Below are 24,138 nucleotides of genomic sequence, written 5' to 3'. Positions count from 1 at the left end.
GTGCATTGGGGTGGTCAGTGCTGGAGATGGCTAATACCTCTTCCCTTGTAGGCTTATCTATAGAAAAATCCTTGATAACCCCTCACCTGTGTGCACCTTTGTGGTCACAGCTGTGTGCCCTTTCTCCTCCCACTTCTGCCCCCTCTCTAGCTCTTTCAAATTCTGATAATCAGAAATCACCACCAGAGGGTTGGAGTTTTATTTTGTGAAGAAAATCTCTGTTCTTTTTCCTGTCAAAGTCTGTCCTGTGTAGGTTTAACAAAACAGAGTGGACGCTGAGGCCAGTGTTTAGTCTCCTATTGTCTGTGACACTGCAGTGGCTGTGGAGCAGTGAGAACGCTCATCAGGAGCAGGTTGGGTTTTGTAACAAGGTTGCCGTTTGCATTCAGAAGCAATACAGAAAAAGGAATAGTTTTTCTTCATTTTCTTTTCTTCATTTTCTTGTGGAAAGGGTTCCAAAAAAGTTAAGAACTGCACTGTATATCACTTCTGGACGTGTCGTGAGTACTCACTCTTGTTGTAACCTTTGACTAAAGGTTTAGTGTTGAAAAGATAAAGGTCACAGATAAAGATCGGATTGGGATGTGAGAAAAAATTTTACATGGGGCTTTTTGAACCGTTCTTTTTAAACAGCCCTTCCTCCTGATGTTTCCTAGGCGTGATGAATGAGCTGCTTGTCTTGATGAGCGCTGTGGCCGGCCGGGGGAATAGCGCCAGCAGCGGGTCATGGCAGCACCCCTCAGATCTCACAAAAAGGTGAGGCGCATGGTGCCCCAATTCTCCAGGGGCACATCGTTTACTCATTTATAAGGCCAGTACTCTAGAATCAGTGCACTTGCAGTAATTCTATAGGACTTCTCTGCGTTTTGCATTTAGCACTGTTTCTCAATTTCTGGAGAAAACGGCATGTCCTAGTTGTATTTGTAATTTGTTCTCGTTATTGTACTGTGTAATGGGCAATTTTATCGCTGCAGAAACTACAGGAGAGCACTGGGCAAGCCCGTCTGTCAGATTAGTCTGCAAGACTGGCAGAAGAGGAATGGGAAGTACTTCCGGCGCTTTGCATCAATCCCAGACAAGTTTAACCGCAGCAGGATAGCCGATACCTGATTATGGGGTTCCTTAAGGACAGTGTGTGTGCTGTCCCCTTGTGACTGTATGCTGCTCTGTGCGCATGTCATCGTTCACTATTTTTAGTAACTCGTAGTTTTCATTAGTGAAGAGCACTGTGTGGTGAAGATCCAGTCGCTGGGCAGCTGGAGGACAGTATTTCAGTACGGAGATGTTATCTGGTGGGGAGAGCGGGCCATCGGTAATTTTGATTGATTTTTATCATGCCACCAATCTCAATAATGTTCATGTTGGCCAAGGTAGCTCTAAAAAAGGTTAAACGATTTGACAGTTTTGGTGTCTTGACATGCTTGAAATTGTTGGCTCTTGTAAAGCAGGCTTGCTCGTCTGACCCTTTATTAGACAGACACTTTTTACCATAATACAATTTATCAGCTGAGGTTTATGTTAGACTCTTCAGCCTACTTTTTTGCACTTGCCTGACCTGTTTCCTTTCAGCTTCTGAGTTCATTCAGTTCATTTAAATTTTCTCAAGTTGAGACCTTGCCTGTGTTTTATTTTGCTCTTTGTATGATTTTTTCTCAACTGTATTTATTATTATAGCTAGTTCCAGAAAACATGCAGTTTGTCGTTGGGTTGATTTTAACATTTTTTTTTATTTGTTATTTGTGTGTTTGAACTGGAAATAAATTAGCATAAAGAATTTAAGGTCCCTGTATCTTCACTTAAGACAGGTGGCACTTTGCTCTTTGTGAAGCTAAATCAGAGTTTCAAGATCCTGGATTCCCAGAAATACTGGTTTCACCTCCAACTGGACTTGCCCTAATGGAAATCTTTACTCACAAACTGTTTGATTTTCAAGTCTTTTCCTACTCGAAAGGTGGACATCTTAAGTCAATTATGAAATGCCGTGGTGAAAACGCAGACCTCTGACATGCTTGGCAGCTGAAAGTCATAGAAGTGTCCGAATGAATCCAGTTATTAGGTCGGTTAATGTAACTGAGAGATCAGCTGGAACAAGAAGAGTGAGCACACTGGCTGTGCCGTAGTGGGGCTGCAGGTACTGTACCAGGGGTCTGAGGGGTCTCCTTGGCTTGTCCGGGCAGGAGCAGCACTCGTGTCTTGTCATGTGGTCTCACACAAGCCTCCTCTGCCTGTAGGTGCAGTGGGTCGTGGCGTTCAAGAGATCTGCTCTCTGGTTGGGGGTGCAGAATCTGGAGGAGTTGTTCTTCTCAAGTTAATCCCTTCTGTGATGAGTCTATAAAACGGGGTGCTGGGGATTATGTGTGAAATAGAAGAAAGGCACTGCACATAAAAAAAACAGTTCAATGTGCATAAAAAGGTACTAAACATATGAAAAATATCGGATGTCTGCATATATTTTGAAAGCCTACAAACCTTGTACAAAGTCTTGTAGTACTTGCAAATCAAGGGCATGTGCACCTTAATTTTGTGAAGCTAATGGTTTTGGGCTGTTATGTGTTAACTGGTTGACTAATTCCTCACCCCTGAAGAAGGCAGGCCATTTTTGTAATTAACTGAAGATTATAACGATAAAGCCAGCAGTTTGCGAAGCTGCACGCTTTACAGTCACTGAGAAGTTCTCCTTAAAACCCCTTTTCTTTTGTCGGCGGAGTGTTTGTGTGGGTGGGCTGTTTGGAGAGAGATCTACTGAAGGTTAGCGACAGCCAGAAGCACATGAATTCTTGTGTGTGGGGGGGGGGGGGGGGTGGAGGGATGAGAGATGAGCAACTACAAAACTAAAGCCTGACAGCCATTTGCATTTGAAACAAAACACTGACTGTGGAGTATGCATTCACTTCCAATATTTGTATTTCTTTTTTAAATGTTGAATATAGAGATTGGGGATTCTTAACACTGTTGCATTTGCCAAGGGGAGTGGCATGATATAGATTTGTCAGGCATAGCGCCAGAAGCTCCTGTTAGAACTTAAGGTTAATAGAAATGGGAAAAAAAAAATCAGTTTCAAATTTTGGATTGTTTGTTAATGAAAATGTCCTCCTCTGAGACATATACTGTAGGCCAGGGTTGTATCATACACTGATAAATCCCAGTTATTTATATACATATCCCATAATTTGGAATAGAAAATTAAGACTCTTCTTACAGCAGCCATTCCTGCACCTGAAAGGGGAGAATGAGGACTGAGTGGTTGATGTGATAAAAATGACTTGAAAACATTACAGTTTCCACAACTATTTAGTTAATCCTTTGTGCTTTGTAATTCCCCCTGAAACTCGCTTTCCCATACTGCAACACTCTTATCAACCAGGAAGGACATGGTAAGCTGGCCAATCACTGCTGCCCTGCTGGTCATCTGACTACCATTGCAGTAATGGTTTTGCTTATTTGTCTAAAATTACTGGCATTTGATTTCAGGATGGTGCTCTTTTGAGTCGCAGTGTTTTTTTCTCTTATTATTTACATCACTTGGGTTGACTTTCAGACGGTCAGAGGCAGGTACAGTACACGACAGACACCAGATTTGCCCTCAGTTAGCTCGTATTGATTGTGATCTCATTGAAATCACAATGTACACATTGCATTTTTATTGTGATAAAAGATAAAACTCTTTTCAGTTATTTGAAAGTCTTTCAGACGGTCTCAAAGTTGCCATTTTAAAAACAGGATTCTGTCAAAACGAATATTCTTCAAATTTAATTCCCTGAAGGCTGGGGACAGAGAGAAATTACTGCAAGTTGATATGCTTATGTTACTCCCTAAAATGTGAAAACGTGAGTCACAATTATGTCAAGTACGTTTTTTCAAGTGCAACATGATAGCTACATTATCTTTAAAGACAAAAAGAATGTCTTTGTCCTGTTTTTTTAACATACAGTATAGTCACAAGACTCCCCTCCACAATCTATGCATGTCATAAATTTTGTGCAAATGAGCAAACTTATTGTTTTACAGACACTAAAACAATTAAAACGTGAATGTCGCCTTTTAAAAATAAGAAAAAATATTTTCAATCATCTCGTTTCTTAATTTTTGTAACGGTCCCCAGTGTTGATTTGTGTCATACGCTGGTGGCTGCAGCCATCTTCCGAAACCCTCTCAGCCTCTCTCTTTTCTGTACTTTATTCCAGCTGACTTTTCAATGTCTAAATTGAAATTTTAACATCATTTGCTTAATCTGGGAAAAAAAAAAACACAGATTTTTTTTCTTGACTGTCATCTGTCTTCATGTATGAAATGTGTTATGTGTATGTACGTTACGTGTTCTATATGAAAGTAAAACACAGAGAGAAAGTGAGTTTGTATTTCTGTTGCGTGTCCTTTTACTTGATGTATGTATGTGTGTGATAGAGGGCCTCAAGGTTGACCCGTTACCATGGTGACATGAATCGTGGCTGTTGGGCCCTGAATACAGATCCACCTCCTGCAAGTCAGTCTTGTTGTGACCGCAAGCTCTCTTGTGCCTTACTGGAGAGTTAGGTTCATCACTGCACGATTACAGACACATGGCCAGTCACAGGCATTGCTGTGTACTTCCATCCGCCCATTTTCTAACTGCGTCTCACAATTCGGGGTCGAGCGGGAGCTGGAGCCTAACACGGGAAGGAACGGGCGCAAGGCAGGGTACATCCTGGATGGAATGCCAGTCCATTCCAGGGCACACGGACACCAACGCACACACACTCATACCTGAGGCCAGTTTTCCCAGAAGCCAATTAACCTACCTGTATGGTTTTGGACTGTGGGAGGAAACTGGAGCAGCCAGAGGAAACCATGTTTAACACGGAGAGAACGTACAAACTCCAAGCAGATGGTATCCCAGGTCTGGAATTTAACCTGGGTCCCCAGCGCCGTGAGAGATCAAAGCTATCCACTGTGCCCCTTACTGCCCTGCTTTTTACTTAAAAGAAGCAAACATCCTTGCCAACTAATATCTATGGGGCTGCTCCACATGAGAACTCTGGCATCTGGGCTATGGGGCTCAAACCTTACATTCCTGTTTTACACTGGATGAAACCTTTTTGGCCATGAATACACTGCCCAATCCTTGATGCAAGGCCTTTGCAGTTCAGTTTAGTTTTGTGCTTTTGGGAGCTGGTACTTCTCATAAAGAGACCCAGCCAGCCAGTGTTTTTAAATGGTGCAGCCTATATAACAGCAAAAATGCTGTTGCTGGGCAAATCTCGATACGTCTCCTGCTTAGATCACTGTGGATGGGCCATGTGAATTATGACTGTCTCTGACTGCGGTGTACTCGTAAAGGCCACCCTTGTACTTTGTGCGTAATGCTGAATGCCGTTATTTTGTGCTGGCAGCTAAAAGACCTGAAAAGTGACTGATATAGTAGCAACTCAACCATTTTGAGGTTAATGAAAAGGGAGCTCAAAAAAAGCCCTGCAATCATCACACAGTTTCATTGCAGGGATAGGAAGGCAGGAAACAGTGGGTAACTCAAATGCATGAGGGAGAAAAAGCTAATGAGCAACATTGTTCAGTGTAGTGCCAGAAAGGGTGGATTTAGGATTTGTTAGAAGATTCATTTTGAGTCCCACTGTGGACCTTACACAATCCAGCTGGAGGCCACATTTAGAAATTTCTGCCCAGTGTTTTTCCTCTTCCAAGAGTACTGAATACTTGCCGTGGATTTTAATCAAACTGTTTTTTTCGTTGTTTTCAAGTGAAAACTCTGGGATAGTCATATGCTTCTATGAAAATCTGTCTTTTGAGACTGATCCTTTGAAAGACCTGTGTTGCTGCTGTAGTTTTACACTCTCAATAACAGCTGTGTAATAAGAACTGTGTCGAGTTGTATTGGGAACATGCAGTAGCTTTCCTATGCTTTGACTGTGTTCTCTGTTAAAATGTGGTGTTTTCTTACGCATACAGTGCTTTGTAAACCCCAGCCTCACCCTGAAGGGCTCGTCTGAGTGGTCAGTGAAGAAAAACATCGGCAAAAACACAACACTAGGTTTGGTTGGACAGTGTTCTCTTGAAACGTGCATATAGGAGGGTAAAACATCAGGACTTGGCTTAAAGCTGGCGTGTGGTGTGCTTGTAAATGGGTTCAGGTGTGAGGTGGAATACTCTAACAGACACTGCGAACTGTGGCTGATAGACCAGATCCAGTTAGTTACTGTAGCTTGTCTTTGGATTGGCTTCAGTCTGATTCCTTTTACAGAAATCTTGCTGTAGCAGTCCTTAGGCCAGATTAGCTCCCCAGACACTGCATTTGTACTAAACACTAAACCAAAAACTGTCTATTGATTGGGTATCACTTTAACAGCAAAGCCTAACAGCTTTCCAAGCAAAACTTAAAGCAGATAAAAGCAGAGATCCATCAGGTTAGAAATGGAAAAGGAATATATTCCCTTTCACACTGCTGCCGAGTCCTTTATATTTTGAATTACTAAAGGAGAGGAGAGGAAGTCACGTTTTGCCAACACCTGAAGCAATGGCTTTGGTACTCAGTTCCTTTAGCCAAGGTGAGGGCCAAATATCTGTCTCTCACAAGACGTGAGGTACCTGCTGAAGTGCTGAACATGTCTTGGTAGCTCCATGTTTTGCAGGTGTTTTGCAATAGTGTGGATATTCAGTGCTTCTTAGAAAATAGGATAGATTCTGGGTTTTGCTCTGTTGCATCATGTTTCTCAAGATTTTCCCTTCATTTTTACCTCCATTGACTTTTTGAATTGTAAAAGTAATTTGAACAGACAGTTATTGTGATCATATAGGGCGCACAGGTTCATCAGGTTTGAGCCTCTCTGCAGGGGAGGCATTTGTACCACAAGGTGGAACCACGAGACTGTTTAGCCACGCTCTCAGGGCAAGGACAAGATTAGATCACTTTTTTTCAGCACAGCAAGGATTTTATTTCAGAAGCTGTTCCACTGAGAGTCTGTTTATTCGGATCAAACCTGTTAAAAGCCATGTAGTTGTGTGATGTGTCCAATTACAGGCAACAGAGCTTGCCTTTGGGCTTTAAATTAGATACATAACTTATTCGAATTTTGGATTTAGTAGATCTCGGTTAAAAATCAGTACCTTTTTCCTCTTTGGCAGTATTTTGCCTTTAGCGGATGAAACAGTAACAGTGGGGTTAGTGGTTTCCAAAACCAGAGCTGTGTGAGATTGTGTGATAGCATGCTATTACAGGACCCAAGGCTGGAAGACAGCCTGTGTGCAGCACTAAAGGAAGTCCTTCTTAATGATGGCCTGCAGCCCTCTTCACTGTTCAGCTCCCACAAAGAATTTGGCATCCTCCTAAGGATTAAGACTCAAGACAAAAGAGTGCTGTGCATCTGTCATTCATATAAGCAGTAAAGTACATGAGCAATTGCCAATAGTTGTAAAACTTTTTTTTCGAGATCAGAAAATGTGTAGGAGATGCAAGTTGACAGGAAACTATTTGATTTGAAAATATTCAGTACCTTTATTAGATTTACATTTAATACATCATTATATCTATGTACAGTTTAATAGAAAGTGTGTAATCTCATTTGTGCATATTAGTACAAGCATGCTAGCCCTCTTAGTAAAGCAGTTGGTATTATACATTACATACATGAATATAAACATGATAGTTTACACAAAGCATTCCTGCACTTTATTCATGCTTCTTTGCAAATCAGAGTGGAACAGAGTTAATGTTTGAATTTGACTTTTGAACTCAGCCTCACTTGTTTTTACTGCTGAAAAACCTGTCTTCCAAGTTAGACTTAAACTGTTCTCACGGATGTCAGAGGTGAAAGTTGTTCTTCAGAGCTTCAGGGTTTCATGACTCTTTTAATATAGAAGGTGAAACACTTTGACCTGTCTAAAACTGAACCGCCGTTCCAGTTTTGATACAAAGCAAAAAACAAAAGCGACCTCTTTATTGCAAACCTTTTTCATCGTCTTATACTTTAAAGTGATCAAGTTCATTAAGACTTAAATGCATCCTAGATTTGTGTTACTCTTTAGTTTAAAGGGCTGGCAGTGAGACGTTTAAATGTTATAAAGAGTATCTTAACACGTTTACAACATGTTCATGCACGAGAATCTTCTGTATTGCCTGCTAATAATGTAATCAGTCAGTTGAAAATGTCACTTACCTCAAGTTAAATATAATTATCTTCTGTCTTATTGCATGCTGTGAAGAATGAAGGGACAATTTGTAACTCCTAATCTAAAGTTTTACCAGATAAAATCGTACAATGCATTTTTTCTTGTGATTTTGGACTGTACCATCATAAAATAATATAATCTCCACATATATGAACACATTGAAATTTATTACTAATACTGTTCTTTATGCCTTTATTTGCTTTAATATTTATCTTTCAAAAACTAAAAGGGAATTTAAATGGCATTCAGATTTTATGAAAAAGGATGCATTATTTAAAGAGTTCAGAAGCAATAAGACTTTATTAATATCACATAATGGGTCAGTGAAAATTTGTAAAAGTTATTAAAATAATCCAAATAAAAAAGCTTATTGGTGACTTTTTGACATTGCATTATTTCACAGATTGCAGCCTGTGGAAATTGTTAAAGAGGTCGAAGATCGAGGACTCCATTGTGTGTGTGGTCTGTTTTACAGAGGCTTGAAGTCATCCTTAAGTGTTCCCATTCTGTTCAGGCAGTTCATTTTTTTAATGAACAGACAAAAGAGCAATGCTAGTTGGTTTTAGTATAGGTCAAGGAGGATAGTAGATCGGGTTTGAAGCAACAGTTCACGTTAAAAAAAATAAATATGTATTGATATGCAAAGAAAACAATGCTGAATAAGAGGTACTAATTTATACTGTATACAATCCTGTCAGATAATAACTTGTTAGTTCTTCTAAAGCTACCAATTAAAGAAAATACCGATTTTAAGGAGAATATCATATCTTGATAATCTTAATCTTTTTGTTTTAGCAAAAAGTATTGAAACAGAGAATTATAAAGCCACTTATTTTGTTTGTTTTTTTTTACACAGTTTGTGAGTCTGTAGAGAGCTGGTCCCTGTCCAACTATTAGACACAGCACCATGAAAAATGATGGAGCAGTAACAGTCTGGAAGGACTTTAATTACGTGCAGAAAGTACTAATTCTTATTGAGGTGTGAGCTGTGAAGCAGTCTCCTCATAAATCTTCTCCTTTTGGTTTTACTAGAGGTCTATCGCTGGGAAAAACAGCCAGTGAAGCTTTTTATTTTTGTTATCATGACTAATACTGTTTAGGACTGGTGGCAGTGAGGATTTAAAACTACAGCAGGAGAACAAAAGTGTGTAGGGTATCTTAAAAGGGGAAGCTCCACAAAGATTGTTCCTGATAGCCTAAGGCTATGTTGTGCTGTGGTAAGAGCTGGTCCTGCTGACACAACATCTTTTGAACTCCCTAGGTTCATTTCCGATTGTCCAGTCAGAGCTCTGTGACCCCACTCCATACCCTTAGCCCAGACCTTTCCCTTTACCCTCCTTGTGCTGCTCCTCGCCCTACCCCCATAACCCCCTCCTCTCCAGCTACAGACCCACTCCCTCTTGAGCACCTCCTACAGGAGCTTTGAGGTAACGCACTACGGCAGCCCACATTGTAAACAGATCTTTGTTCAGGGCTAGAAACCAGGCTGGTAAAGTAGCCACACAGCTCTTTCAAATTCTAATAACTGACACCAGCAGGGACTTGGGCATTAATCAAAAGAGGTTCATTCAGTCTCCTTCTTGCAATTTGTGATGGGCGTCGGCGAGATCCGGCTACAAAATCCTGTTCTGGTTTATTAATGTTGTAGTGAGTGGCGAAGCAGAAAAACTTTGCTGCGGTAGTTCAACTCCCCACCTCCCCCCAGTTCTTACTTCTGTTAGCTGCTAGCACAGAATATTAATGTCGCCAATTTTTCATGTCACGGTGTGCCATTTTCCCTGTGGCCAAGGTTAATTATCAGTCATTAAAAGATAAAAAAAAAACCTTCTTCACTGCAGAGAAAAAAGTCCCCCAAACTGTTCCAATGAGTTAGGAGCTTATCGGCAGTGCTGCGGAACGCATCGGCTGGCAGCAGGATCCGTTGTGACCTTGATACAGACTGCAGAAAGGCAGCCATATTAAGCCACCATCTGGAGCTGATGGTGTGGGAATTGTAATTTTCTAATGCAGGCCGTTTGGTTCTTTGATAGCACTCAACAAGAGGCATCTCTACTATTTTTTAAACACTCTGTTGAAAGTTAAGAAATGAGCTGTGATTTGCACTTTCATGTCTGTGGTTTGGAAAACACTGGTCCAGTGGCTTGAAATCGTGGACTTAATGAGCAGTTCTCATTGTTTTAGGGGACTTTTCTCTTTTTATTTCAAGACAGCCTGATGAGATTTTAAGAAATGTGGATTCCAGGTCTTGACAAGACTCGGGTGCAGGCTTCATGCCAATGTGGAGGCCAGAAATAAGAAGAATAATCAAAAGGTTGTTTTTCTTAGGCAAATATTTCACCCGTGGAGTGCTGATCTTGAATCAGTCACAGTTTTAAAGTGTGATCCATAGATATCCAAGGGATATGGGGATGCATTTATTCTGAGACCTGTTTTTCTTTAGCTACAAGTCTGTATTTTGCCTTGAATTGTGCAACTGCTTTGTTATCTTGACGTCAGTTTTAGTTACAGTGTATACGTTGGGAAAACACTAAGTGACGTCATAGCAGAAAATGGCAATGACTGAAGAGCAGGTAAATCAAACCCAGCTTTTCCTCAAAGTCGTTACATACCTTTGGAATTCCAGAAATTAACGAGGCCCAGTCTATAGAAGGTTAAAAAAACTTCCTGTGGTGTGACTGCCTGTGTTCATGCAACTTTAAGCTATTTCATTTGGCCATGAAACTTTATTTAAGAGACTTCTTAAATAACGGTAATAGCGGCTGTTGCTTCTCCACACCTGCTTCCTCGCAGATTTCGAAGTGTGAGTTAATGTTGGTCACAACCTGTGTCAGGTGAAGAGTATTCTACTACATAAACTAGTAAATGAAACTGCATATTGCCCTCCTGTTTCTTTCAAACAGGCAACTCTAGCGGACTATCCCGTGCTGCAAAGCAGGTTCCCGATATCCTTTTTGCATGTTGTATCTTTCTTCTGAAATAGTGACCTAACCTTATGCATTCTTGGAAACGGTAATTGAGATGTGGAGGGGAAAAGGGGTTTTGTGAAATGTACAAACTGTGGAAAGCTGCCTTTAGTCAGATTTGCAGAGTTACCAGATCGTAGATATGTAGTCTATTGGAATGCCTCCAGATACATTCAGTGTAATGACTTCTCTATGCTTAAAACAGTCCAAGTGCAGTTGTCCTTGGTATTTCACTACAAGGGTAAAGCAATATGTAAAACAGTTCATTCCAACAGCAAAACTTGTGGCTCGATGTCTGCTGGCAAACGTTTCCAAAGTGTTTTTGCAAAGTTCTTTAACAGAAGCCCTTCTCTCTAGGTAGGACCATTCCATCCCACCTGCAGAGTAATTGAAATCTCACCTGTGCTACAACGAAATTAAAAAAAATCCCCCCCACCTGCCCATAATGAACGTTTCAGAGGTTTGTGGGGGGATAGATGTGTTGCTGGCACAAGGGCAGACCAAAGGCAATGATATTAAAGGTCGTTTGAAAAAATCGAGGAGTTCTGTCCAGTGGATGACTTGAATGGGTGGGTCTTCCACACTCTGCTTGGAACGAGAAGCCTGGGGTTTCCACTGTCCGCTGTTTACTGCAGGGTTTATTGCTGTCTGCTGAAGACTTGTGCAGCCTTTTTACGATGATGTGAAATGAGATGCCTATTTCACATAGGAGACCTATTTGAACACGTGTGAGGAAGTCCTTCTGTGTTAATGCTATCCTGGTCAAAATCTTACTTTAGCTAAAGATTTTCTAGAGCATACACTTATTCACGACAGTGTCAAGACTGTTTGAAAAAAATCAAAAGGTTACGTTTTAAGGATGCCCAATAAGAAGGCACCTTTTAAGTTTCAACACTAGATCTGTGAATTAGTGAAAGTAAGATAAAAGTGACTCTTCATATAGAGGTCACTCACTGTCACAGATCTTGAGGCATCTTGAATAATGGTAAGAAAAAATAATAATATCAGTGTTTAATTGTCAGAGCTTGTATTGTACAATTATGTGCTTATCATTATCAAAGAGAACAAGCTCTTATGTACTGAAGATAATTTTTTATTTTTTGTTTCGGATGCTGAAGAAACTAAAAGATGAGATGTAAATTACATTTTCTCACATGGTCTTGGAAAATGTTTTTCGCCATGTAAAAAAATGAAGCAGAAAATTATTTTTTGTAAAGTAGCAAATCAAAAACTGATAGCCACGGTCCATAACGTCTCTTAAAAAATGAGTCATGTGTTGTAAAGGAGGGGGATAAGGGAGGTTTGAGTTTGAGAGCAGATTCTCGGGAGATGTAAAGTCCTTTTTAACTATCCACCAAGCTTCCAAAACTGACTAGAATAAAAAACAGATGGCAGACTGATGTTCAGTTTGCCGTCCTTGAACATTGAGTTAAACACATAAGTAAGAGCTCAAAGCTTAATTCTGCATTCCAGCTCAAGAATGTAGAGCTCTGCTTGTTTAATGATAAGAGCAGAAAGCTGAGGGGGTATTTTTAGAGGTGTTGAGCACAGGGTGGTTTATTGTTTGTATTTTGAAGGCTGATAAATCTGTCTTATCTCTTGACTGTTGCTGTGCCTCTGCTATAAGGCAGCCATGGGTAATTAGGCCAGACTCCTCCAGAGAGATGATTGTCCAGCACCTCATGTACAAAGCTGGTGTTGTGTCTTTTGATGTGAGTATCTCTCAGCATCCTCCAGTCTGGCGGTGTGATTTGACTGGGCCCTACTCCCAGCACTGGGCTCTTCCCAGTGATTTGCAGGCCCCTCTCCTTGGTTGCTTCTTAGAAAGTCTTTTGCATTTAGAAGAGCAAGCAGTCACGCTTCAATGATGTTCACCGATGGCTTGTTGTTCTTAGGGAACTGCAGGGAAAATAAAAGAACAAGATTAGATACTTCAAAGTGGAAGGAAATCAACTTTGAAGATCAATAGTGACTACCTCGTTAGCCTCAGGGGTTAACAAGGCATAGGAGGTTGTACAAATTGTTTTCAATATGTGTTTTGTGATTTAGAGAGAATATTTTCCTGTCAAAGGAACAAGTGGTTCATATTGTCTGAAGAGAGCAAAAACACCTTATCTAATTGAAGGAAACAACATTTCTTTCCTGACACTGAATCTCACAAGTGGTCATATTTTCTGTCATTTTGAACTATACTGGAAAAATTAATCTTAATTTAATATCTGATGCTACGGTTCTCTCACTGAATGCAAAGAAACTTTCTTTTGATCTGTGTCATTGCTGAAGGCTTAAAATGTTTAATGTTAACCATACAGTGCTTCCTTATTGGGAAAAAATGACTAAAAGTTTAATTTCAGTGGATAAACTTAAATTCTGTATATTATTTTCCCCTCAAATTCTGAAGCTTTTATCTCTTTTTAGCATTTTGTTTATATCATATGCTCCAGATATGCTTTTGTTAGAATCATAAGATATGCTCCAGGGCCTTTTCATTTTTAGGTTTTGCTTTAAATATGTTGTAAGATCCTGAATAAACCAAAATTCATTAAGTGTTTTGTTTAATTTTGAATGATCGTTAGGCAAGATCATCAATCGTGTTTTGGGATTTTTTTTTCTTTAAAATCTAGCAATGTTCTGCATAATGGTGACAAGGAATTGGGATTTCAGGGTGATTAAGACTTTTATTATGTGTATATTCAATGGTTAAATACATCAAGATAAGATTTTTTATTTAAAAAAAATAAAATTCAATGCTAATCTTCAACTTGCTGCCTGTGAATGTAATATTTACTGTGATGTTAAAATAGAGGCTGTGCTGGAATGCTGCCTTTGCAAATATGACATTTTAATAACTCATTTATTAATTTCAGTGTTTTTTTTGTTCTGTCCTAAAGCACTGGCTGTTGCTCAACAGAATGAACGCAATGAAAGCTTTAAAAGAATATTGAGTGTCGGGTTCTTACGTGGTCGCTATTCATCACACCAGGGACAGACAGTTGGTCTGGTGCACGCAGAAAGAAAAGATATTGGGGTGTATGAAATGTAGGAATGGAACATTTTCACAGGAAGGATTTAAAGACTTTTACCTTTGCCTGATGTGTGTGGTACTGGAATTATGTTTTGATCCTGAAAGTGCCTTCCAAAAGTATTGGAAAAAGAAAGGCAAAACAGTTATATTTGCTGTACAGTGCAGCAATTTTCTTTTGCTGCCATTATATCAATATAAATGCTATGTACAGTACAACAGTATGCCCATTTTATTTCATTTTTGGGTAATTCCTTGCATACTGTAAATATGACCATGTTAGAACAAAAACACACTATGTGTTTAATTGTGGTTTTACATGGCCATACAGTATGCATTGGGAACATTCACTTCAAATACATTTGTATTTACTATTTATTTAAAAGTTCATATTAATGTAATTAATTGAGTTTAATATTAAATAAAAAACACATATTTATTTCCAGCTTCTTGGTTGCATTGCCCTTGTGTTTTGGGTGGCTGTCCAGCTGAATGGTGAAGCATCTCCAAAGAGTAATAGACGTGTTTTTGTTCTACAGGAGCAGACAGAATGTTTCTGTACTCTTGCAAATTCATGCTGCCGTCGCACGTCATCCATAAAGACGAATGTGCCACGTGGCACAGCACAGAAAGAGGTTTAGGGATGTTTGGCATGAAGAGAGATCTCTGCTTTGTCCAGTTCCATCTCTCTTTCTCAATGGCTGTCACACGAGATGATTAAGTGGGCACATTTTGTTTGGCATTAGAAACATTTTGATCGCATTGGAAAACATCAGATTCACAGGTTCACCCACAACCCTGAAGGTCGTATTCCACTCTTCAAGCGCAGACCTCCTCACTGATACATGCATACAAACAGTTGCATGAGATTTGATCTGATTTGATTTTTATTTGTTATTTTGGAGCCTGACACATTGCAAAAGAATCGAGCAATGTCTGGATTAGAAGACTGAACCTCACTGTGGGAGTTGAGGGGTGAGACTCAGCTTATTGTGAAGATTTCTGACTTTTTGGGTCAGTCCATTTTTTTTTTACAGTTTTGCAAATTTGATCGAACAAGGTCAAAACCAAGAAAGGCATAATATTAGCTATAAAATGGGTTTGACTTTTGGCAGTTCAGTACAAATGCAGGTTTTTTTTAGCAACTAGCAAGTTGGTACCTTTTAATTGAACCTTAAATAAAATTCAGTCTGGTAAGGTAGGGGCTTGTTATAATGGACATTTTGCAATGAAAATAGATTTTAACATCTGCAGATCGGGTATCTCAGGCTAATTCCGGCCACAATTTGAAAAACATACATGGAGATGAAGAACAGGGGTTCCCAGTCTTAGTCCTTGAGGTCCAAACCCCCACACCTGCTGGCTTTTCAGTCGAGCCACAGTCAAGCCAAAGTAGGATTCGTTTGAACTATCAGATTGTTTTCAGCTCTGTTGTTGTTCGGCTCTGGTCTTTCAGCTCTTCATACCTGTAGCCATATCTTTACTTGACATTCGATTCTCTGTGCAAATATGGATGTGCATTGTTGTTTTCATCGTGTTTTTTTTTTCTGTCCGTCTGAACCCCAACACTTTGCCGTAAAAACAAATTTAAAGAAAAAAAAATAAAGACTCTCTCTCTCTAAACATGCCATCTTGGTTGCCATCTAACGCTGGTATTTTCGTCAGTAAAATGGTGAAATACGAAGTAGAAAAAGGAACTTACAAGTTCCTTACAGTCAAGCAGGTTAACTTAAATGAAGTAATTAATCTGTGGGTCTCCCTAGGACTGGGATTGGGAACACCTGGTGTAGAAGACTGTTTCCTTGTAACACGTGAGTGAGGCGATGAGAGACGCTGTTCATGGGCTCGAACTGTATGATTCACCTGCCCTGGGCTGGGGGAGCCACTTATACCTTGCTGCGTAACAGACCCCCCGTGGGATGCTCTGGAGTGCTGCACTCAGACGAGTTCTTGGTTTTGTCCTTGTTGTTGTTCGGCTCGTTGTCCTTGATGATGTCATACTGCCGGCAGAACAAGGCTATTACTCCTGTGCCGGGGAATGAACACACAAGAACCAGTTAGCTGGAACAGTATATATACCCCGTTAGGCTACTGAAAATTTCCACTCGGCTATAACATTGTGTTCTTTAAGGGTCAAACCTGTTTCCAGCTGCTGAACTGTATGATTCCTGGGAGCAGTGAATCTCCAACATACTTTGAAATATCTTTATTATCATTACTTGGTTTTTACTAAGTGGAGTGCTACATATTTGAACCACAAATATATATATATATTTTTTGGCCGTTAAATCCTACCTTTATTTTTTTACACTGAAATAAAGCTGATGTTTGCTTGATTTTTATCCCTACATCTTGTTTCTTCCTGGGAAACAGTAAGAGGAATTCCATGATGGTACAGCCTTAGTTTGAGTGCCAACTAGGTGCAAGAGTACTTAATATCATTGAAGAAATGTCTTTGAAGGGAGATGAGTCTTTTTTATATTCATAAAGGGTTTTTATATTGTTTCTGAAAATGAGACAGCTTCCTACAGCCTTGACTCATTGGTGGCTACTTTATTCTATATGAAGTGCATGAAGGCTGGTAATTTTCAGTAGCAGCACAAACACGACAGAGACGTTGAAGCAAATCAGGAGAGACGACACAAGAACGCTTAGGGATTTTTTGTTTGTTTGACTGTTGTGTGGTGGGGTCTGTCACTGTGTGGAAGAGAGAGGGGGAGGAGGCCCACACAGTAACTCACCGGCCCACATGACCAAGACGACCACAATGATGATGAGCTCCCCAGCTCTCAGCTGTGTGCTCTGCTTGCCCACTTCCTTCATTGTCACGTCATCTACAAGAGACCGGGGAGCAGGCTGTGTTAACCACCGACCTCTGCACAGCTAGGAGCAGCACATGCCTTAGCTTCCTCCTCCTCTTTTAACACAGAACCACTGTAACGACTATTGGTCCAGAGCGAGGGAAGCTGTTGCCAGAAAGATCCGTTCCATGAGGAAGTACAGGCAGAGATCAATCTGGGACAAAAGACTGCTGCTTCTTTATGAACACAGTGGTAGGCGTTATGAACATAAGGTCTATGACTGTACATGGGATTGTTTGACCCATATTGTTTGTAAGGTTGCTGGTAGCTAATTAATCTGAGAATCATCATTTACTTCTTGAAGGATCTCAGGAAATCTACTGCTGCAATATGTAGGGGCATATTATTCCAAAGATCCACCATAGATCTTCTAATTATTCGCTGTTAAATCCACTCTCACTTTGAGTGTGAGCCAGTGTCGAGTTGGTGGCCACAGACAGTATAAGTGGCTAGAGCTCATCCCTGCAGTCTACTCAATTGACCTAATGACTCACAGAATCTCGTCTGTAAGAAAAAATAATTCACACAAATTGCTGACTTTGCAGTATTTTTCTGTGGTGAAGTGCTGTGAACCTTTCCAACATAGTTTCAAGTGCTGCGCCATCGGGCTACACTGACAGTCTCTGAATGCGGTTCAGTGGTGTATGAAAATCACAGTCCAATGCAACAGAAGTTCATGGTGATCTTATCTAGAGGGTACCAGCATTGTTAGATCATTATCTCATTTAATTTGTGGATGTTCTTTGTTTTTTTAACTAAAACTGATTTGGCTCTTTGATATTTTGATTTTTGCAATATACAATGCCTACAAATCAGCAGATCATTGTTTATATAAAGTCTCAAATATTTGCATGCTCATTGTATCATCTATGTTTAAGATACTAAGATTTTATTTTTAAAAATGTACACAGCTCAGGAAAGATTCTTGACATCTGCTGTTTTTGTGCAGGAAAACTGGAGTAAGCACGTTGCATGTGAACATTTTAATTAGTATATTAGGGCTGTGATAGTATAAAGGTTAATGTCTGTATAATTAGCTGACATATTCAAGCTCCCTTTTTTTAAAGTAATTTCTGAGAAAGAAGGTCATTTTTGTCAGCCTTTAGATAAAGATGCCTGAAGTATGAGGATCTCTGTAACTATAATTAAAATTATGTGTAGCATTCCTTAAAAGAGAGAGAATAAAGTGATGGAAAAAGGAAGGAAACACACCAGCTCCCTTTTTATTTGGAAGATTTAGGTTTACACTCAGGAAAAGCCATTTGCCTTTATTTCCTGCAATCAGTTCATCTGTTTTCCTGCATTATTAAAAGGCTGAGGTTAGTTAGTAAAAAGAATTCTGCTGCAGCAGGCTAAACCCTTACTATTTTATGAACATAAACCCCTGGGAAATATGGAAGTTCTAATGTTTTTTTTTATCCACCACAGTTCTCATTTGTACCCTTAAGTAACATTAATACAGTAATTATGACACTTTGCAAGTATGCTGTTTCAGTTTCCTGTCTTATCAAATGCATGATCTCCTGGTGTTTGGATTCGCTTTCTGACGCAGACACTTCTTGTATGTAGGAAACCTTGTGACAGTTCCGTCCAGAGGAGTCTGAATAGTTAATACGTCATTAACTTAAAATGGAGATAGCGCTCTTTTGTGTCCAAACCCGAATTAAAGCATTATTTACCTCAGATTAGAAGGTGGACCTACAAGGGATATATGGCTGAAATAATGCCTAGAGGTCTTTTAGAAAAATCATAGTGCAGAAGAAAATTGACATGCTTCTTATTAACACTCAATCAGCTGGTTTATCAGTCCTTTGGGCTTGACATTCTGGATACTGAAATGATGTGTGCTCTAATTAAGCCATCCTTTAACAGGGATGATTAAACAGGTTGTTTATATAGTATACAATGCCTTGCAAAAAGCTTTAAAACCATTTTGTAGTTCTCACATTTTGTTGCTTCATAGCTTGTGGTCAAGATAGTGGTTAGGTACACAACCAACGCAATGCATTCAAAGCAAAAAAAAAACAGAAAGAAATCAGTAAATAGATCATTAATATGAAAAATGGAAGTCATGATTGCATAAGTACTCAAACCCTTTTCTGTGGCAAACCTAAATTACTTTTGATGCACATAATTACCCTAATGAACCACACAATTAGTTGAGTGGCCTCTGTCTGTGTGCAATAATGGTTCAGAATAAATACAAATGTCTCTGAAAGGTCCCTCAGTCGGGCAGTGAATTTCAAGCAAAGATTTAACCATGAAGACCAAGGGAACTCTTTCAGACAAGTCTGCAGTTCAAGCATTCAGGCTCCGAGTAAAATGGTGAGTTTAAAAAAAGCATATGTATTTCACAAAATGGGACACCAGGAGAAGGGTCTGAATTCTTTTTGTAAGGCACTATATAGAAAACAATTCATAATAAGAAACCTTTAACCAAGCCTCATAATCTATGACAAACCTTTTCATAATTTCCTTCCTTTAAACATTTTGGCGTTTCACTAAATGCACTGATTTTGTAGGGAATGTTATTATGTTTAACAATATTGTAAAGAACCACTTGTTGGGACAGACTATCAATACCTCATATTGGATAAAAGCAGTTAGAAAGTGGATGGATGTACATAATTGCCAATTAGATACTTGTGTGATTTTTTTTTTCTTCTGTGGGGAATTGAATTGAGTAGAATTCTCACTGATCAGCTCGAGCCACTTATCTGTGGCCACTGGCTCACACTCAGAGTGAACACTGTGAGAGTGGATTTAACAGCGAACAATGAGGAGACTTGTGGTCCTGATTCCTAAGCTGCCTGCTGTTACACTGCTTTGCTTAAACGCTCCTGTGTGCCCTTTGCCTGACTCTAGGCTCTAGTCTAGCCTATGGGCACTGAGGCAACACGAAAACAGCCCAGCAAAGCTTAAAGCGTATTCCTTGAGCAGGGAGCTACTGTCAGAGTAGCTCAGCTACAAGACCTTTAGTTGATGCTGGAAGCTGATCAAGTGTAAAAAATAAAGAAATTGTCTTGTCCTACTCTCATGTTTCATTTTTCCTTTCATTCACTGTTCTCTGGGGGGTTTTGTAGCCTCCTCCTCCCCCTGTTCCCAGACCACCAGCACCACTGCGCCCCCCAGAGGTCTCTGAAGTCCCCCTCTTTTTTGTTATTCTTTTCCATCTCATTCAGAAATTAGTCTTTCTTTATCTGATACTGTGGAGGAAAGAAACTGAAGAGGCTGGTGTCGTGCAGGCATATTTCCCATGAATCCCTGCCGATTTCACAGTAATCTCATCCTGCTGCTTTTTTCCCTTCTTATCTAGAGCTCACTAATACATATTAACGATCTCAGGGCCAGATCTTTCATTGGCAGTCACACCTCAGGCCCTGCGGGGTGAAGGAATCCTATTCCTGTCACACCCGGTGAGGAATTAAATACAGAGCAGATTCATGGAGGCTTTGACAAATAGACTTTCCCTAAAAGCTAATCTTTTCTCCATTCCTGAGAGAGTTCCAAAAGGAAACCGAACCAAAGAGATTCATTAAACTAATGCAATTAAATTCCTTAAAAAAGTTGAAAAATGAGTGGCCTCATGAAGAGGTACAGCAACATGTTTATTTAGTCCATGGGGACTCTCAAGCTGAGAGTTTTCAGACTCTGCTGTCTTGTAATAATTACTGTTTAAGACAAAATAAACTTCGTACAGCTTCATACATCCTGCTGTCTGACATTACACAGAAACAGTGCCAGTCCAGCAGTAATGCATTGACAATTGAAAAATGCATAAACAATACATATTCATTATTGTCCCCCATGATAATAAGCTTATATAATTGTTGCTGTTGCAGTTTAATTTGTGAGCAACATTTACGGGCTCCTGATAATTAAATAATTTGTCAAATGAATACCTAGTCTTCAGACCTGCAAGTGGCTCTCATGGTTATGCATTTATTTTTCATTTGTATATTTTACACGTTATTCACGATTCATTACATAGGCTGGTGGAACGCACAGAGGAGGACTGGAGGTTCTGATTTCAGTTATGATTAAGTCAAACTGATGGCCAATGAGCTGAACTGGGTTGGAGTGAGGGGGCAAGACTGTTCGGGTGCCAGAGGCAGAGATCCAAGGATTTTGTCCAGATCTTTTTGAAAGATCTGCTTCAAGATTGGAGCATTGTAATTTGCTCCTGACATGCATGGCTGTTCATGTTAAGAGGTGCTCCTGGGGCTTCTGAGTGACTCAGACCAGTTCTTGCTCCTAATACAGCCAGAGCTGGATGGCTAGGTCATGTCACTAGCCAAATGTGACTGGGATTTCAAGGTTGGTGCACCATCGCAAGAGTACCTCCTGTGCTCTCAGCTTTCAGAAAAACAGCAGTTTCTGTGACTTATCAAGAATCTGCAGACTGCTGCAATGTCAGTGAGGCATCCTGCTCCTCCAATCAAAGCTGACTCTCCAGAACACAGACTGCTGCATGTAAAAGGGTTAGTGGCTCCAGCAGGTGGTTGTGGGAAGAACATATCTGTCTGTTCTAACTTTCTTGTCACCTTGCCTTTCCCGCAGGACTAAGTGCCATTACTCTCATAATCATGCGCTCAAGACCACCAGATGTTCCACTAATTGGGAAACTAATTGAACTTATTTGGCATTTTAACAGGTTAAGGTTTGTATTTGCAAAAATTAAGAATTGTAATAGTTAAATCGTTAAACCACATTGCGAGCACTGGGACCACAAAGACTGCCACCTCACACAAACACAGAATGTGTATACATTCTCTTCATCCATTTTTTGATCCTCCTTTCCACTTGCTCAAGTTCATTGAACTAATATGGATTACATATTGCAAGGGGACCAATTATTAAGCTTTTTTTTTGTACTGTATGCTCACGGGAAGATGTTGCACATACCTTCTGATGAAAGTCAAACTGAAATTGAGATGTTGAACATCCCTCTTTAACTGCGTCTTTTGAAAATGCTTGATGAATTCTTTTTAGTATCTCCCTGTGCTTGAAATATGTAAAGGTGGCGTGAACAAGCAAAGGGAGCTGTCTGGCACACGGACTGCTGTGCTCTGTCAATGAGGGTGCTTGTGAGCACCTCTCTCCTGGAGTACTGATCAGCCTGTCTGCCTGATGGTACTGGGAGCTGAGCTGCCAAAGGGGCCCTTGGTTTGTACCCTGGCAGCCTAGGAGGGAAATTCATCACCTTGTCAAGGCAAAAACAGTTGTTGACACACGACAAATGATTTATCAAGCCGGGGCAGGTGAAAGTAAGAACAAGTCATATACATGGGAAGAAGCTCAGTGCAATTCAGTCAGGACATTTCATTGAATGCAAAATGTATATGGTTTTTCAAGGCATCATGGCTAGGAAGAGTGCTCTTTTAGCTTCAGAATTCTCCCCTTTTTGCTTACCCTCAAGAGCAGAATGCTAGTTAATTTACTAATATGGCAATCTCACAACTGAATCAATAAACTATGGGGATTATGTTTTTAAATGCAGGTTTTTATTTTTTAGATCCCAGAAGAAAGCTGACAAGTACTGGAACTGTAATTTGTGATGGTTGGGTGTAACAGTGATTAGAAAATCTGAATTTAAGATACACCAATTCTAATTTATGTCATAAGCAGCAAAACCTTGACATAATTATTTCAAATGAGGCGAGAGTTTTTCCCAGCTGTTGTGTATTAAAAATAAAAGGGCTCTACAGACATCATTTGCAATCAAATGCACTGCTTCTAGGAGGCCGTCAGACTGGGCACCGTTCAGGAATGATAGTTGTGCACAAAGTGCTGAACACACTGCTCGCTAGCTTTCTACAGAGCACAGGGAATTATATATTTTAAATGCTAATGCCATTTTTGAAACTTGTTGTGACTGTTTCCCCATAGACTTTCTAATGCTGACTTGGTGCTGTGTTTGGTGATTGATCTTCGTGTAGGGTGCATTTGCATGACATCTAGCATCCTTTCTGTTGTCCGTTTTGGGAAATCTGATTTTGAAACAGCCACATCTTAAAATAGTGTACAAAGTCATGGAAGCAAGGGATAAACCTTGTGTTTTTTACTGACTGTAACCTCAGTGCGGATTGATTGTGCAGGTTCTAGGATAACTTATGGAGAAAAACTGCCTGCTAACCGTCAGCACCATTAAACAAGAGCCTTGACACCTAGGAATTCATTACCTTTGACTTAAGCAATACAAAAATGTCCAGTGTAATCAACTTTACTGTATATTCAGCTTTAAAGAAGGTGAGCAATCTTCTCAAGCATTAAAATTTCTTCTCACCTTCAAAATGTGCATGTAAAAGTAGAACAGAAGCAAGGTTACTAATAATTTGAAGGTTGTTTGGATCACCTTGCTTGTTTGGTTGATCTTGGTCAGTGGACCTTGTCAAGTTTCTTGTGAATTAGCGTCCTTTGCGTCTCCCTTACAAGCACTTTGCTTTCTACAAAGGAATTTCGTAACTCAATTGAACGGACTAGCTTGGGTTTCTGCTACTTTGAGGAGACCCAGACACATGGTGCTTGCCTGATATCTAAAAACACACTCCTTGCCATTCTAGGAACGAAGAAAAAAAAACTCCTCTCTTACCTTTGCTCTTGGAGGCCAGTTTTTCTGCTTCTTTTGGCGTTCTGAAGAGGACGGGGTCACTGGCTGGGCTGGGTCCACTCACGCTGATGGACTGGACGTGCACAATATATTCCGTGTCCTCTTCCAGGTCCCAGAGAGCACAGGAGCGGGTGGTGGTGTTCACTTCCTGAATGAACCTCAGCATTCGCACATCCTTCTTCTGTAGACACACGGGCAACAGTGGTGTTAGCAGTGGGATTTGGGCCTAATTTTGTGTTTAAGTTGCATACTCAGTGTAAAGTTCAGTCTGTGGTTACCCTCACATTCCAATTAGCATTGGATGCTTTTGTTTACAGATTTGTGGTTTGTAGGGCTACAATGCTGGGTGTAACTTTAGAAAAGCAATCTTTCTCACATGATGTGAAATTCTCTGCATCTTGATGGACAACCTCTATTGCTGTCTATAGTCTTCCTATTATTCTGTTGTTCTCACATGCTTATTATTTCCATCACTATTGAAACATTTCTTTTTTTTGGGAAATTATGCTCTTGTTAATTAGGCTT

At 40.0% G+C, this 24,138-nt stretch overlaps 2 protein-coding genes across 3 annotated transcripts in view; one reads left to right on the top strand and one right to left on the bottom strand.

Annotated features, from left to right (window-relative positions):
• s100pbp (S100P binding protein) overlaps nt 1–24,138 on the top strand; it is a 109,410-nt gene that overhangs the window by 3,555 nt on the left and 81,717 nt on the right. Inside the window, exons 4-5 of the mRNA XM_088931547.1 lie at nt 657–756; nt 975–1,312. Coding sequence (XP_088787673.1) covers nt 657–756; nt 975–1,110 — 236 coding nt within the window. The 3' untranslated portion in view covers nt 1,111–1,312. The remainder of the gene's footprint in view (nt 1–656; nt 757–974; nt 1,313–24,138) is intronic.
• Nucleotides 12,200–24,138, bottom strand: part of fndc5a (fibronectin type III domain containing 5a) — a 42,903-nt gene continuing 30,964 nt past the window's right edge. The window contains exons 3-6 of one of the 2 annotated variants that reach the window (XM_088932180.1): nt 23,596–23,794; nt 16,884–16,976; nt 16,006–16,168; nt 12,200–13,019 (exon numbers count right to left, since the gene is read on the bottom strand). In XM_088932180.1, coding sequence (XP_088788306.1) covers nt 16,029–16,168; nt 16,884–16,976; nt 23,596–23,794 — 432 coding nt within the window. In that variant the 3' untranslated portion in view covers nt 12,200–13,019; nt 16,006–16,028. The remainder of the gene's footprint in view (nt 13,020–16,005; nt 16,169–16,883; nt 16,977–23,595; nt 23,795–24,138) is intronic. The other variant, XM_088932179.1, reaches the window with a different exon arrangement.

This window comes from Atractosteus spatula, chromosome 14 (genome assembly GCF_055471065.1).
Source record: "Atractosteus spatula isolate fAtrSpa1 chromosome 14, fAtrSpa1.hap1, whole genome shotgun sequence".
Taxonomy (NCBI): Eukaryota; Metazoa; Chordata; class Actinopteri; order Semionotiformes; family Lepisosteidae; genus Atractosteus; species Atractosteus spatula.
The sequence above is the reverse complement of the archived record's forward strand: the minus strand, read 5'-3'. Positions and strand labels throughout refer to the sequence as shown.